At 37.3% G+C, this 15,365-nt stretch overlaps 2 protein-coding genes and 1 long non-coding RNA gene across 11 annotated transcripts in view; 2 read left to right on the forward strand and 1 right to left on the reverse strand.

Moving 5' to 3' along the window:
• Nucleotides 1-15,365, reverse strand: part of LOC148738207 (uncharacterized) — a 214,876-nt gene that overhangs the window by 119,487 nt on the left and 80,024 nt on the right. The gene's annotated exons all lie outside the window — the stretch shown is intronic.
• Nucleotides 1,519-13,554, forward strand: LOC148738218 (uncharacterized). 3 transcript variants are annotated; one of them, XR_015997003.1, is made up of 3 exons: nucleotides 1,519-1,884; nucleotides 12,499-12,830; nucleotides 13,126-13,554. XR_015997003.1 is itself a non-coding variant. In XM_088750291.1 (3 exons), exons 1-3 carry the CDS (start codon nucleotides 1,843-1,845, stop codon nucleotides 9,085-9,087), a joined length of 570 nt encoding a protein of 189 aa, XP_088606417.1. In that variant the 5' UTR covers nucleotides 1,519-1,842; the 3' UTR covers nucleotides 9,088-11,159. The 3 variants fall into 3 exon arrangements, 1 of the variants encoding a protein (XP_088606417.1); XM_088750291.1 differs by lacking the exons at nucleotides 12,499-12,830; nucleotides 13,126-13,554 and adding exons at nucleotides 8,101-8,355; nucleotides 8,815-11,159; XR_015997004.1 differs by lacking the exon at nucleotides 1,519-1,884 and adding an exon at nucleotides 11,429-11,594.
• Nucleotides 5,485-6,050, forward strand: LOC148738219 (uncharacterized). Its single transcript, XR_015997025.1, has 2 exons — nucleotides 5,485-5,780; nucleotides 5,966-6,050. It is a non-coding gene; the product is annotated as an uncharacterized LOC148738219 (long non-coding RNA).

The raw sequence follows: 15,365 nt of genomic DNA on the forward strand, positions 1-15,365 counted from the left end.
CTTATAGACGAGGTGAGAACAAACAACCTCACTCGTCCCCGGTTGTCTGTAACTTTACATTCAGAAACTTTCTTGAAAACGGCAACTTTAGCTTGAGCTTATATCCACAAAATGAAAACAAACCATGGGAATTTTAAAAATGCCGCCAATTTACCATGGTAATGTGGCTATAGAAACATTGTCCTGCCCGTTCCTTTGCGCGCGTAAAATTTCTTGCGTATTACAAGCATGCGCACTCATTTTACCGCTCTGTTCCTTGTCTTTATAACTTTTGCGCATGCACAGACTTTTTGAACGCTGCGTTCCTATTGTGGAACTAATTTCTCAACTTTTTGTCATTGCACACATAGTTATTTACTTAAAGTTGCCATCATGTAACAAAAGGAGGAAAATTGACGGAATTTACAGGCAGCCACTTGTGAATGTTATAATGATGATAATGATGATAATAATAATAAAAATAATAATAATAAGAAGAAGAAGAAGAAGAAGAAGAAAAGAATTTATATAGCGCCATTTTTAATGAGCTCAGTGGCTTATGTTAACAATATTTTGAGCTGACAGTATTCAAAATTTTGACTCACTCTCTAGGGGACCGTAGATTACAAATTCCGGCGATAGGTGAAATCAGAAGGTTAGAAAAGTCAGCAGGCCAATGTTAGGCAACCTTAATGGAGAAGCCGACGCTTGGGATCTTTCCTGATTGTTTCCAGGAGATATCTTGAAAAGTTAATCGCACAAAATTACAGACTTTAACTTTTGGGCATCTAATGAGAATGAAGGACGGTCGAGGGTGATTACACACTGACAAAGCTGTTAATCCTCTACCTCCCCTGATACCTCTCTTGGCTTTTCCAGTTACACTGGCAGGTTAAGGGCAAAACTAGGCGCTTACCATATTAACTAAAACGAGCTCGTGAAAATGAAAGAATATCAACTTGTTCCAAAAATTTTCTTTTTGCAAAAGCAACTTACAGCAATAGGGATCGCTATGTTGGTGGCGGTTGCATCGCCAGAAATCGAGGACATTTTGCTCCCGCATTCATTGGTCAGCGGATTGGAGTCGGATGAAAACAAAGATAGTGGTTAGGACAAGTTCCATATTAAATATGGAGCGATTTAAATTCTATGGACCTTCTTTATGGAGAAAAAAGGAAAAAAAATAGCTTTGAACATATCTCTCGGTATGTTTAAGGCAGAGCGACTTATAACAATTTGCTGACTGATGTAATGAAAGGGACAATCTGTACAATACTTCAATGTCCATTCAAACTGGCTTTATTTGTAATCGTCTACCGATGTCAGACATTTTGGAAATTGTAGCTTAAACCACTTGCATTAAATTATGGGAAAATCTAGGCAAATCTTACTTGAAAAGGGCTTTTTCTCCCAGTTGAAAACACAGTTCAACGAACGTACGATGCAGATCTCTTTGATCTGCTTCCTAATTTTCGCGCGAAAAAATAAATTTGTTCAAGGCAACTTTAGTATGAGAGGGTCTGGATTGAGGTTATTTCCCGTCAAACATTGCTGAATAAAAAAAAACAAATATGGCGACAGTTTAAAGGTTTCGCAGAGGGTTTTTCTTTTAACGCTTTCCCTTCTGGTGCGTTCTCAAGGATGGTCTCAGATCACAGACTCCACAGAGCAAAAATAGCAATTTTCAAGCTCTTTTGGAAGTATCTTATTGTCAAGAAATGTCTCTTTTTATGGACGATTTGCTTACTTCGAACTTCCCTTTATTCAATGCGAGTCGGAGCTAGTTGACTTCTTGGAGGGTTGCTCCTCAAATCGACGATCCTTTGCCATGGATTACGTTATATTTGAGACAGACTAGAGGTAATGGCTAGCCTCGAATATCGAACATTGCTGACATTGCTGGAAGTAAGTAGACAAACAGCTTTTGAATTATTTTTATGCTAGAAGTACAGCTTAATCTCTACTGAACTTGTTTCGAGTCGGAGCTAGGGAATACTCTGACTCGTATTTGTTGTATTTTGGATTTTTGTGGAAATCCCATACATTTCCTTACACGATTTCGCCGCCATTAATTCCTCAATACGCACGCGCGTCCGGCATCTTGACCCAAATTTCTGGCAATTGTTGCTGTTATTTTTACTTTCTCCAATTAAAATTACAAACCATGGCGTGTTCGGTTTCAGTTCCCATAATTTCATTAATTGTACCGTGTATTATCATGTTCAAAGCGAGCCGTTTAACCCGTACATAACGCCTGAAAACACATTTTGAAAACCGTGTTTTTGAGATAGAAGTGGGGGAATTAATTATCAATCTAATGAACCAGGTATTTTTTTTATGATTAATTTTCAAACATCTAGTCCAACCGATATTGTTCTTTGGAAAATGAATGACTTAGAGTTGATCAAACGATATTCCAAGGGATGAAAGCATCGGAAACATACAGTCTAAGCACTTTAAAAAAGGAATTTTGTTTTTCAGGCATGAAACGGCAGTCTTTATTTAAAATTAAGCATATGTGCACATCTTTGATATTGTTATGATACACTTTGCAAAATATCTTCAATAGACCAATATTCATAAGAAAGAGAAAAGCACGTAAGATTTGACTGCTTACAGCTTAACTTACCGCCTCCCGGTTAGCTCAATTGGTATAGTGCCAGACTGTTGTGCGGGAGGTCGAGAGTTCAAATCCGGCCAGACCAACACTCAGGGTCTGTAAATAACTAACTAGAAAGTGCTGCCTTTGTAATAATTTCTGCAAACGGTTAGACTTTCTAGTGTTCTCGGATAGGGATGATAAATGGAGGTCCCGTCTCACAAGCCCTTATATGTGAGAACCTTACACCCTTATACGCCCTTATTAAAGAACCCACACACTCCTCGAAAAGAGTTGGGCACATAGTGCCCGGTGTTGGGGTCTATCTTTTTGCAGTGTCTATCCAGGGTGAATTGCACTAACCCTTCAAAACAAGCAAACTGTATAACTTATATCTGATTTCTGTAGTTTTTTCTTCCTTTTTAATAAATGTAATATACTGAGTTAATTCTCCTTGGTATTAAAGACGCGTGGCAGCAAACATCATGGCCTTACTCAACACAACTTTATTTTGCTGAGTAATTTGGGTATTTGTATAATTTGCGAGGCACTATGGGTACTCATTCAATACATTAAAGTGAATGATTATTATGGTATACGTTAACTGAATGGTTGTCAGAAAGCAAAGTCATTGAGAGTTAGCTCTCCGAAATCTTATGAGAGTTATCGTTCTTTTTAAAAAAACATGTCTTGTACTGATTTGATATTATACCACGAAAAAGCACGTAACGTTTTCTGTTGATAGCTACACTCATTCTTGACTTGAGAGTATTTAAATGTGTTTTTGCATGTTTTACCAATATCTGTCACAGTACTTATAAAGTTTTTGCACGTTGTCTGACTTTAATCGTCAAGATAATTTGGATATATCAACAAAGTTGAAATGGTAAATTGACCACAGTAACGATTATAAAAGCTGACATTTCAAGCGTTAGCCCTTCGTCGGAGCGAATAGAGGAATTGTTGGTTGTGTGTGCTTTTAAAGGCAGAAAATGGAGCTACGTTATTGGTGGGAACATGGCAATGAAGGTGTTCTCGGAATCAGTCACCTAGTCTTCTACCTGTTTCGCCAATGTATATCTTTTTGCAATAAGTGCAAGTTATGCAATAGATTACATCGGCGGAAGTGCATGTGAAGTGATCAGTGATCTTAATGGATGGTTTAGGTCCCGATATTTTATCAGTGTTGTGAATAAAAGGACGCATTTTGCATCGTGCATGAGTGCATTTAAAAGTGCCTGGTTGATCATTAGTCTGAAAAGAACTTCTGACCAAAAAATTGCCTATGTTTTTGTCGCGTTTGAATGAAATGAGCGGAGGCTGCGAAAGATAGTGCTTGTCTCTGGATCATTTTGAAGTAATTTAAAGCTTTAAAGAGTGATGGATTTAACTGAGTGATGGAAAGGAATGACAAGGACACATCGAAACCAGTCGCTAGACATTTTGATTTACCTAATCATTCTAAGCAACATATGGCAAACTGCGGTCTTTCCTTACACTTAGGTAGCACGGAAAGCCGTAAAAATCTTGAACAAAAGCTCATTTTTCAAACCGGCAGTCTAAATCCCACAGGATCAATGAAAGCTTTTCATTCCACTAATTTATTCTTGTTTTTCTCGTTGCAATGTTCCCACCAATAACATAGCTCCATTTTCTGCCTTTAAAAGCACACACAATCCACAATTCCTCCATTCGCTCCGACGAAGGGCTAACGCTCGAAACGTCAGCTTTTGTAATTGTTATGGTGGCTAATTTACCATTTCAACTTTGTTGATATATCCAAATTATTTCATTACTCCCACCGACGTAGCCCCAAACAGTTTCTTTCAAAACTATCAGCCTTTAATCGTCAAGGTTTTTCTTTAATGTAAATTTAAACCTGTCATATTTTTTCATATTTTTATATTTTTTTTTTTTTGGCTTTTTTGACCAAAGAAACTCATTGTGACAACCAATTCGTGCTTTTTGCAATCACGCGCAAAATATACAGGAAATTGATAATTTAAATTTATTCAAGCAAATAAAGTAACTCTGCAGTAAAAATGAGTCATGATTTCTCTATCTGGTGACTTAAAAAGCCCCACTGTGGGATTTTTGTTTGGATGGACAGGGAGATGAGTTGAATCAATTCATTTTCCACGTATATAACCACTTATTTCTTCACTGAATAATGTATTTGCAGCAGAATTCCTTAATAGAATGGGCTGAAAACTGAAAAAAAATTGATGCAATTAAGAATTCAATACAAAAAGAGTATAAGACTGGAGTTTTCTAAAGAATGAAAGAAAATAGAGCTAAAAGAGGGCGGATGCAAAGTTCAGTTAAAGCTAAAAATCGTTTGGCCTCGATCAACAACGTTTTCTGTATTGGACTTCAGGACCAATCTTACACTTACGTTTCGCAGTTTGTTTGGGACAAGACAGCAACAAGTCACATAACACGAGAAGCCCACTTAATTACGAATGTGGTCCAATACTCAGAAACAATTTACAATACACCACTTGAATAAAGCCCTTGAAGTATAAAATTTGATTAATCGCAGCACTGCATTAATTCGAGAGAAGCTACTCACTGAGAGCAAAACTTGTCAGAGTTTTGTTACATCCTTGGCCAACAAACAGACATTAACATCATGAAGACTTACAGTTTTTTTGTTAGTTTTATCTTTGCCATTGCCATGGCGAATGGATTTAGCACAGAAGAACATGTAAAACGTTTCTTTTGCCCTGAGCATAGAGCACTTCTGCCAGATTTGACCAGCTTACAGATCGAAGACCAGAATGCTGGTGCACGTGTTCCACAAAACAATGATTCTACCCGGTGTCTTGCCCACTGTGAGCCAGACTGCAAAAAGTTAGACGCGCCAGAATTTTTAACGGTAAGAAAATTTCTATTTCTTAATTTTTATTTATTGGTTCTGACGAAGGTTGCAATGCACTGCGAGTTTTTAAGTCTAATGAACGCGAGTTTTACAAGATTTCTAGTCTAAGATGTAACCGCTTCCGTTAGGATCGAAATACGTCGCGAAATATTTTGTGGTTTGATTTACGCTACCGCCGGGATTACCGCAGTATAGATAGGCATAGCGTATAGCTCGCGTTTCAGTTCTTCAGAAGATCCCGCGAGATCAAGATCTGTTAGTGAAAACTAGAAGACAAGTTAGAGCGAAAATCTCGATAGAAATCAAGACCCGCGAACGTTGGTAAGCAGCAATCTAATTAACTTTAAGGCTATGAAGCTATGTCGGTTTGTAATTCTGAAGTTATAGGTTTCGCTAGATTTCACTGTTTAAGTCCTTTTCAATATCACGTGCACTTGGTTTTATGATCATTCCTTAGCTGTAAAAGAAACAAATATTTAAGTGATTTCTTAATGTAACTATTTCAGTTGACCGCTTTGATTCGATAAATGCCCTGAGGCCACAAGAATAGGAGTACGTAGGAACAATAAAGGAAAGAATCGTATATCCATATTGGTTTGGTGTTTTCGATTGCGCGTGTAACAACCCGGGAACGAGCATTGGTGCTGCGCCTCTTTGGTGAAACCCATGAAAACTATAGGTATCGAATTTTAAAAAACTCTTCAAGTTGATGCATCTTTAGTTCCTCCTGAAAAGTTTCGATCTCTATCAGTAACATTCTTGGTCTTCTAAAAATCTCCTCTTGTTTTTATTGAACAGAAAAACGCCAGCTTCCATGAATTCCAAGAGATGACAATCAACTATGTTCTGGCTTCTGCTGTCGTCTTTAACAAAAGTCCATTGAACAAATGCCAGTTTATGTTGCTGTACTTGTTTGATTGCTGCCGAAGTTGTAACGCAGTCTACAAAAAAATAATGTATGGATCGAGATGGCGCTTTATACGGCGGTCCAGAGCATTGTTATCGTGAATCCTATAAATGCATGTGCATATGCATGGACAAGAACTCACTGCCAGAAATCGCCCCCTTCGCTGGACCTTAAGTTCCCTAAGAATTGTTTCAACTTTTCCTTTGCTTCGGCATTCATATGCTGAGGAGTGTATCTTACCCATTCACTTTATTTCCCCCAATCAGTTCATCAACTGCATTGTACTTTGTTAGCGTTGCTTTGCAGTTTAAATCTCGAGAGCTTCAAGTACTTGCTTCCTTGTAATGAAGTTGTTGTAACCTATTGTCAAAATAAATGCTTGAAAATAAATTTGTTTTTGTCCCAAAAATGACTGAGCAAATAAAAAAATTACTTAAATGAAAAAGTATATGATTGGAAATTAAAGCTCTTCTTCTTTTAACCTCTCATCAAGTGCACCCTTTAGATACTTTTTGAAGCAGTTGTACTCTATTTAAAACACACAAAAAAACAACAACAAAAAACACTTTATCTCAGTTTGACTAAAATGCACCATTTTTCCTCTGAACAGAGTGATATGCCCATCGAATGCAGGGAAACATCGACAAAATGATATCTTTCTTAACTATCTAATTTAGTACAATCCCGATTGGTAAAATGCCCTCACTACAAAATATTCATTTTCTCTTGTTAGATCACGACAATACAAGTATAAGGAAAGTGCACAAACCTATAAAATCTATGAATTTACTTGATATTCAAGAACACCTTTATTATTTTTTGCTGCCTTGAACCCTTTAAGGGAATAATAGAAAAAGGTGGCTTATGGATTGTAATAAACGAGATTGGCTTGCTTGTTCTTAATACCAAACTGTTAAAGCAATATTACTGTGCACGGATGAACTTAATCTTGTTGCAGGTGATATTAATGTTACTTTTTAAAGTTCAGGTTGGACGTTTTCATAAAATTGAAACTGATTATACCGGGTCTTGTGGCTCAAGAATGATAAATATTGACAATAGACGCACCAGGTCAACTTCTGACGGTAGATCTTGTTTTTTGTTGTTTCCTATGATACATATGGGCTCAGTGATGAATAGGTGAGATAGATATCAATAACATTCCTGTACATGCTAGCTCTCAAAATTAAAATGTCACACTTCGTTTATCTCAAGAGGTTTCTGGTCTTGTACTGCGCATGCCGGAATTAAGAACATCAAGTAACGTTTTTTATGTAGATCGGTAATTTGTTGACGAATATAAGTTAGTTTTCAAGAGATAACTGGAAAAAAGCCGAGAAAAAGTGACGCATGATATAATAAGTAAAAACACTCACAAACAAGTGGTATTAACCTTAGCTTAAAACGAACTTTTTTGAAATATCTCATTTTTGACACAATTAACAAAATTGCGAATAAAAATGTTACTTTTTAAAGTTTGTATTCATCATTTCGTGTGTAAACAGCATTAAGGAAAAGCTTGCGAGTACATGATAATATTTCATTGTTCAAAAAAAGTTATGGATGGTTGATCCTCCCCGAATAGACAATCAAAATAAAGTCACACTTAGTCAGGACATTACACGTACTGTTTATGCGATATAAAAGGTTTTTCACCCACCTATACTCATTCAGTGTGCGGTTCGTTTTCTCGGACACATGTACCAGTTGACATACTGCTTTCTCACCTTCCAGAATGAAGTCGTATTTTTTATTTACTTTTTGGCTGCTTTGCTGTCGGCTACCCGAGGCCATTACGCTTCGGGAGATTTGTTAAACGACGATGCGTTTGAAGCCCTCGAAGATATACGAGATGAACCCCGGCTGCCAAGGCTTAACGAAGCGCTTATTGATGTGCCGATGGTTCAAGAAGACAGTCATAATATGACCTGTGACTGTGACAGCGAGTGTGACAAGCTTCACGTGAGAAGGCTGCCACACGATGTTCAGGTAGGTGGTTACTGCAAGGAAACGTTTGTGCATTCAAGAAAAGTCTAAGTATTGTGATACACCTCAAATCATATAAATACGTTGGAGCAATAAATACCAACGGAAAAATTAGACGATTCGGACTTTTTATTTTAAAATCTGTTTCAACCCTCTTTCCATAATTAATTTTGTATATACTGTAGTTATATGTTGTTAGGGCGTAGGCAGAGTGCGTTCAGTTCACCAAGTGGGGTGAGTCAGGCTGTTTCATTGTTATACATCTTTCTTTTAGTTAGCAAGGGAGTGTATGTATGATGCACGATCCTCGCAGTAGAGAGCACTATTTATGCAATAGCGAAAATCAGGCCTGTACGGAAAGGGAGTGTATGTCATGCACCTTATGACCCTCCTACATGTAATTGCGCTCCACAAGAAGTATCAGTGATGGCTCTCATCCAATGTCTTTTTATTAACATGCAGGACGAAGAAAAATACCTCACCTACGAAAACTACCCAGTGTTATGCCCTGATGCTGCTGCCATGTATCTGCCACGCCTCCCAGGTGCAAACGACGCGGCCAAGAAGTATGTGTGCAAGCAAGTGTTCGACTGCTGCCGAAGTTGTAACCAGCATTTTTACTCTTGTATCAGAGACCCCGGCAACAACTATGGTCTGTGCTTGCGCGGGGCTTATAAATGTATGTGCGACTGTATTGATAACAAATCCTTCAACGAACTCCCTCACAAGCCCTGAGTCCGCCACTGAACTTTGAAACAGACACTGCTACCATTACAGGGTTGTCATTAGAAGCCGGTAGGCGGCGGAAATCCGCCGGCTGTCAGACCATTTTGCGCCGGCTACTTTATGAAGCAGAATTTTTGTAATAATTTGGATATATCCACAAAGTTGAAATGGTAAATTGGCCACCGTAACGATTACAAAAGCTGACGTTTCGAGCGTTAGCCCTTCGTCGGAGCGAAGGAATTTTTGTAATATTGAGATCTGTCTTCCCAAGAAATCTTTCTTTTTCTAAATCTGAAGCTTAGTTTAGTGATCATTCTCTTGTATACTCCTGATGTTATGGAAGACAGAAAAACCTAAAAACCTGTACAGGAAATACTGTACAAAAACTATCAGTGGTACAGCTAACTAACGAGTAACATGAAATGCGTGACGTCGCGAAGCACGAAACTGATCGCAATTCACACGTGCGTTGATGCTTCGAAAATCGAAAATGGATGGCCAGCGAAGAAAGCGATCTCTTCAAGATTACTTTTCAGGTCAATCGAAGAAGACGAAATCTAGCGAAAACGAGGCCAGGCCACCAAGGTAAGAAGGAGTTTCGATTGCTGTCAAATATCATAATTACGAAGCTCACCGAGGCATTTAACAACACAGATATATCTCATTTAAATATAATGGCAAATTATTGCCGATCAACTACATACTTTCAAAAGAGCTTTAAGAGGGTTGGAAAAGGAAGTTTATCAAGAGCTATTTCACCTTGCTGAATCAGTTGTGTTCATTCCACTCTAAATAATTACAAAGGCAGGAAGATTCGCCTTAATTTGCCGTAAACACGTACCGCTATGACGCTAAATAATCACAGAAAGATGTTCTCTCGAGTTCGGGACAGCTAGACTCTCATTAATTGCTTCTTTAGACTCGCAGAAAAGTACATGTTTTACGTTATCCGACAGAGACATTTTGAAGGAAAATTTCGTCATTTTGTTTACGATTTCGACAAAGTTCTTCGATCATTGTAAATTTCGTTCCAACCATACGTGGCCGTCAAAGTTGCCGCCAGATTGTTTTTTTTTTTTTAAGATTTCGCGACGTTAGTAATTGTTCACCAAATCAGTTGAATTAAATACCTGCAATTAACTTGCTTAAAATTTATGGACCTTTCGACTACTTGTTGTAGATTAAAAAGGTCAAATGTTTCATGTCATCGTGATTTGCAAAGCTCGGGTGATTTCCAGATGTTTATCAGTTGTGATGTTTAGAGATAAGAGGAAATACTTTGATAGACAAAACATACGCCTATTTTAAATTCGAAAGTGGAGCTTGAATCCAGGGGGTTTTTACAGCGAAAAAGGGGGAATTGAATTGTAACACGATGAACCAAGTTTATGAACCAGACTCTATGGCCAAAAAAAAAAAACAAAAAACAAAAACAGAAACAAAAACAAAACAAGACAAAAACGCAATGAAAGAAAACGTTATGAGAATAGAAGGCTGAAGCATTTTCGTATGTGGAAGAAGTTCATGAAGAAAACGAATCTTCATTCATTTATTGCTTCTAGAAATTGTTACTGAGAACACCAACGTCTCATCATAAAAAGAAAGTGGTGGAATTAAGGGAAGACACTTTCCACGTTTGTACATATTTTTTAACTGATTTTAACATCAATGTCTGGCTAAAAATGTTACTTAAATATGCCCCAGAATGCTGGAAAATACGTCACAGAGTTTCGCATTTCAAAATTTTTCGGGGGAGCATGCCCCCGGGCCCCCTAGAGAGGCGTGTTGCGTAGCAACACGCTGTGCTTGCTCCGCAAGCACAATTTACTTCAGCCGCCTACTCAGTTTAGATCAGACACCTATTACATTTTCTAATGACAACCCTGCCATTATCCTGTAATGTGACTCTCTTCAGTTGGAGTCTATCGATTTGTCTGCTTTGTGTTGGCGTTGTTCTCCACTCTAAGCCTTCCAGAAAAACTTTGTATTTTTAATTTGTTTTTCAGTGTTGTAACTTGTTTATTCGAACTATCAATTAAAACAATAATAATTATTAAAAACTGGATCATTGGATAATGCAATTCAAGACTTTTTATTGGCTTAACCATTATGGTATATGAGCCGATATACCATAATCTAATATCTGTACATTGTAACATCTGGTTTCTTCTTACAAAATAAAGTCGAGAAGATTTGTCTAATATCTTGGGGGCGTTTTTTTTTTAATAAAACAATTATTCCACTTGTGCTTGTTGGATATAGGATGATTATAGCCTTGTTGGCTATCTATCATCTCATATCCAACGTGCACTCGTGGAACAATTGTTAAATATAAAATACATTAGTCTCTTTATCGTTTTGATTTTCAAATTATGAAGCCAATATTTGACTTAGGTGATGAAGACGTGACAACAATTTTCCTCTGGATCTTGTATTCCATTCACTATACCAACCCTTTCCCTGCTTTCTAGCTCATCAGCTGCTTGTCAGAATGCGGTAATGAGAACCCCTCTCATGTGAGGTAATTGAGCTTGATGAAACAATAACCATGTGTTAGAATTCTGCATTGCTTGCATACAAAAAAAATTAGGTATTCTATTGAAAAAGGCAATACTTTCCACATTTAAGCCAAGGTTAAGACAAAAAGGAAATTTATAAAGCAACGATGAAGCTGCTGTAGCAGCGGAGAAGTGCGCATGCACACAACCAAATTAAAACTGTGAAGGACAGTTTACGTTTATCGGAGAGTCAATCATTTCATATCAAAAGCTTTCTTTTGGCTGGGAAAAAGGCTTTTGGGAAAGATACATTTGTAAAACGTAACTTTATGGAACCAGTTTGACTTTAAACTAAAATGGTTTAATTGATACAATGTAATGTCGTAAGCAAAGTCCGTTGAACTCTTGGATTGGCAATTAACCCGTGCTTCTATGTGGGTGAGAGGAGCAGTGGTTCTCAGGCATTGTTGGTTCCGAGAGGTTTTGAAAGAAAACGTTTGGAGCCCTTTCAAGTTATAAAAGATGCAGATAACTAAAACAGGATGTTATATCTTTATTACATAAGTGCTCAAAAGAACACAGATCAATATTATCATATCCATAAAGGTCGTTTGATGTACTTCACTGGGTTTATAAGCGAGACAGAATGCGATAAAAAAAAATTTTAAAAAAATTTAAAAAAAAACATAATATTTTCAAAGCGCATACTGAACAACTCCGACAGTTTTAGCCAAAACAAAAACAGAAGTACTAGTTTTTTCGATGCATTTCGCCCTACTAACAGCTTTGGACAAATAGCATCTGATTTAGCAAAATGATTGCAATAAATTATTAATGTTGATTTATCATAACTTTGAAGGCAGTTGCTCAGCCAGGATTTGGTGCCATCCCCGATCATAATTGGTTGTTTTTATGTCCTTAGGCCGGGCAAGCCCCTGCCCGAAAGCTCTCTTCCAAGGAGAATTTGTGGGAAAGTATATTGAGGAATCAGAGCTTAACATGCATCTTAAAATGGAGTTTTTATTGGTGTACTGTTTGGTTTTATTTGCATTTCTAATTCACAAAGTTGACTGCGGTGATAATGAGAACGTTAGTAAAACTACAAGACTCTCTCATTTGCATGATAATGCACAGGAACTACAAAAGCAGAAATTGATGACAATCCAGCCAAGCTGGATGATACTAGACATGACCCAGAAGAAGGCATTACTTGCAACTGTAGAGATCTCTGTTCTGAACAGCACCCAGCTAGAGGTGAATATTCCCTTTTATCAGCTGTTTCATTTCATTTTCTAATTAGTTTCGATTCCTGATATAAATGCATCATAAAATGAGTATTCCAATCATTTATAAAGTAAGGTAATAAATTTCATTTGACATACGTATTGAAAATCAAAGACAGCCATGATCCTCGCGGCAATTTTTTAGTTTTAGGCTTCTTTTCCGCAATTGCGAAATTTGCAGCTCACCTGCGAGGGTCATGGAATTATTTGGTTAATAAAACATCAAAATTAACGTTACTAAAAATCAATTTGATATTTTATTACAGACTTGTTTGGATCGAGAACAACCCAATTTTCCGCAAGGAGAGTGCAAGAATCGACATCGATAAGACGCCCTATCTAGCAAGTTGCTTTTTATTCTGCTGTTGAAATTGCAACATGGATTATCCCAGATGTGTGCAGAAAGTTTTAAGGGAGTACTGTGTGAAGGCAGCTTATGACTGTGCTGGTGCATAACTGAAGGAAAGTTCATTTCAATTAACTATCAAAGGATGGTAAATTTATAACTTAGGAAGTGTTCCCCGGAGAATTGCTTTTACTTGTCTGAGTATTTTTCGAAATAAGTTATCAATTCTGGCCAATAAATAAGTGTGCGGTGCCTACGTGATTCTGCTTATTGAGTAAAAGACAATCTCCTCCCTTTTTTGTTCTGATTTGAAAAAATGAAAAAATAAAGGAAAGTTTTTATCGTATAATCCTTTTGTGGCTTTACCGCGCGCAATAGCCCATTGCGTCCTATTTACAAGAAAAAAAGTTTTCGAAATTTTCAAAATTTAGTGCTGCTAAACTTTTCAAAAAATTTAGTCCGAAATTTTCAAAATCTAGTCCGTGGTCGCATAGTAAACTACTTATACACTGAGTTATGTCAGGCCAGACGGAAAAATACTTTTCTCTCTTTCATGACGCACAAACCTCACTGTGCTCGGTCCGTACTTCATGACATTGAGCCAAATATTTTCTTGCCTGACCCTCCCAGTCAGTCAATAAGTACACAGTACTTTAGAGCCTATTTAGTAGGACAGTTTAGACAGTGTTCACAAGTGGGTAGACAGGATTCAGCAGTAGAAGTGAGTGTTTAGCAGCATAAGTCAGTGATAAGTATTCAGTGAGAATCAAAGTGTGAGGGCTTAAGAGAATAACCAGAATTAAACAGATTAACTAAAATTGGATGCAAATAGAATTGAATGCGTATCAGAGAACCAATATATTTCTTTTAAAGAAGAAAGTTCGAGAGTCCTTTCAGCCTTTTGCTGGGCGTGGCGCGGTCCGCGGCTAATTCCCTCCAATTGCAACATACTTAGCAAATTACATCCTAACATGTTTGGCGGAGGACATTTGGTCGCTGATAATATCATCATGTCGAATAGGGCGTGATGAACAGAATAGGGAGAGAGAAGTAACCAAATTATTTCATTTGAGCCTAATATTTCAGTGAATTTTGCCATCTTGATTTCATCTCAGATGCGAAATATGGTTACACTGCAACATACGTTAAACGTTTATTAAGCCAAATACAAACCGAATGTCCAAACCAAAGACAACCTTCTTTAATAAGGTAAGAAAATGGATTTTGTGGAGCCACCAGGTCTGAAGCAGTTATGGAAAACGACAAGCTGAGTTATGGTCTGATGATTCAGATTTCTATTAGTTTACTGGCATTGTAAACGATCGGTTTCTGACCTATCAGAAGATGCATAATGCCTGTGTAAGAGCTAAATTCGAAAATTCGTAGAAACAGCTTAAGGTGTTTGGAGACAGTTTTCCGAGACGCCTACCGACTATTTTGATATAAGACCTCGCCACTGAGAGAATTTAAGCACATAAAATCCAACCGTTTCAAAATTATGATTCCCCCAATTGTTCAGTATTTATGATAGTTCTCCTTGTTGTCTACCACACATTTTTCTTAATTCATATTGTTGCTATTTTTCTTAGTTTATTCTCAGAAAGTTCCTGCTCAGTGATGTTGTATCGATACTGTGGAGAGAAATTACTTGTTAGTCAATCCAGGGATTGCAAGGGTTAATAATGCAATATTAACATTTAGTAGTTGCAGCAGTAATTATCATATACCTCTATACCAGTGATGAAGCAGAAGATATCCCAGCTGTGTGCAAAAGATACAAACAGGCTAACTGTAAGAATGCAAAGTCAATCATAAGAGGAACTCTGGGGCTGGAAGTGTGGAGGTTCCATACTGATACAGACACTGACAACACATCAAGAGGTGAACTGGTTAGAAAAACAGACACAGTTTGATGCTACTCTGGTTTAGGGATTTAATAAATGTAACTGCAGGATTACAATTCTGACAGGAGTGCCAAAACGCTTTTTTTTAATTTCTTTTTTTTATAACCTCATATTTATATGTTTCCAGTTTTCCTATGTATTGTCAGAAGGCCTGCTTCAAAATTAAACCTAGAAAATAATAAAAATAAATGATCCTTTCTTTAATACAAATGTTTGGGACAAAAGACTAATTAATGAATACAGCCCTCAGAATACT

Source organism: Stylophora pistillata, chromosome 2, assembly GCF_964205215.1.
Source record: "Stylophora pistillata chromosome 2, jaStyPist1.2, whole genome shotgun sequence".
Lineage (NCBI taxonomy): Eukaryota > Metazoa > Cnidaria > Anthozoa > Scleractinia > Pocilloporidae > Stylophora > Stylophora pistillata.

Bases quoted from the DNA above. Each gene is read 5' to 3' on its own strand.
- LOC148738218 (XM_088750291.1), top strand. From the start codon at position 1,843: ATGGCTAGCCTCGAATATCGAACATTGCTGACATTGCTGGAA. The intron at 1,885-8,100 runs GTAAGTAGACAA...CTCACCTTCCAG, and splicing joins CATTGCTGACATTGCTGGAA to AATGAAGTCGTATTTTTTAT. The intron at 8,356-8,814 runs GTAGGTGGTTAC...ATTAACATGCAG, and splicing joins GGCTGCCACACGATGTTCAG to GACGAAGAAAAATACCTCAC.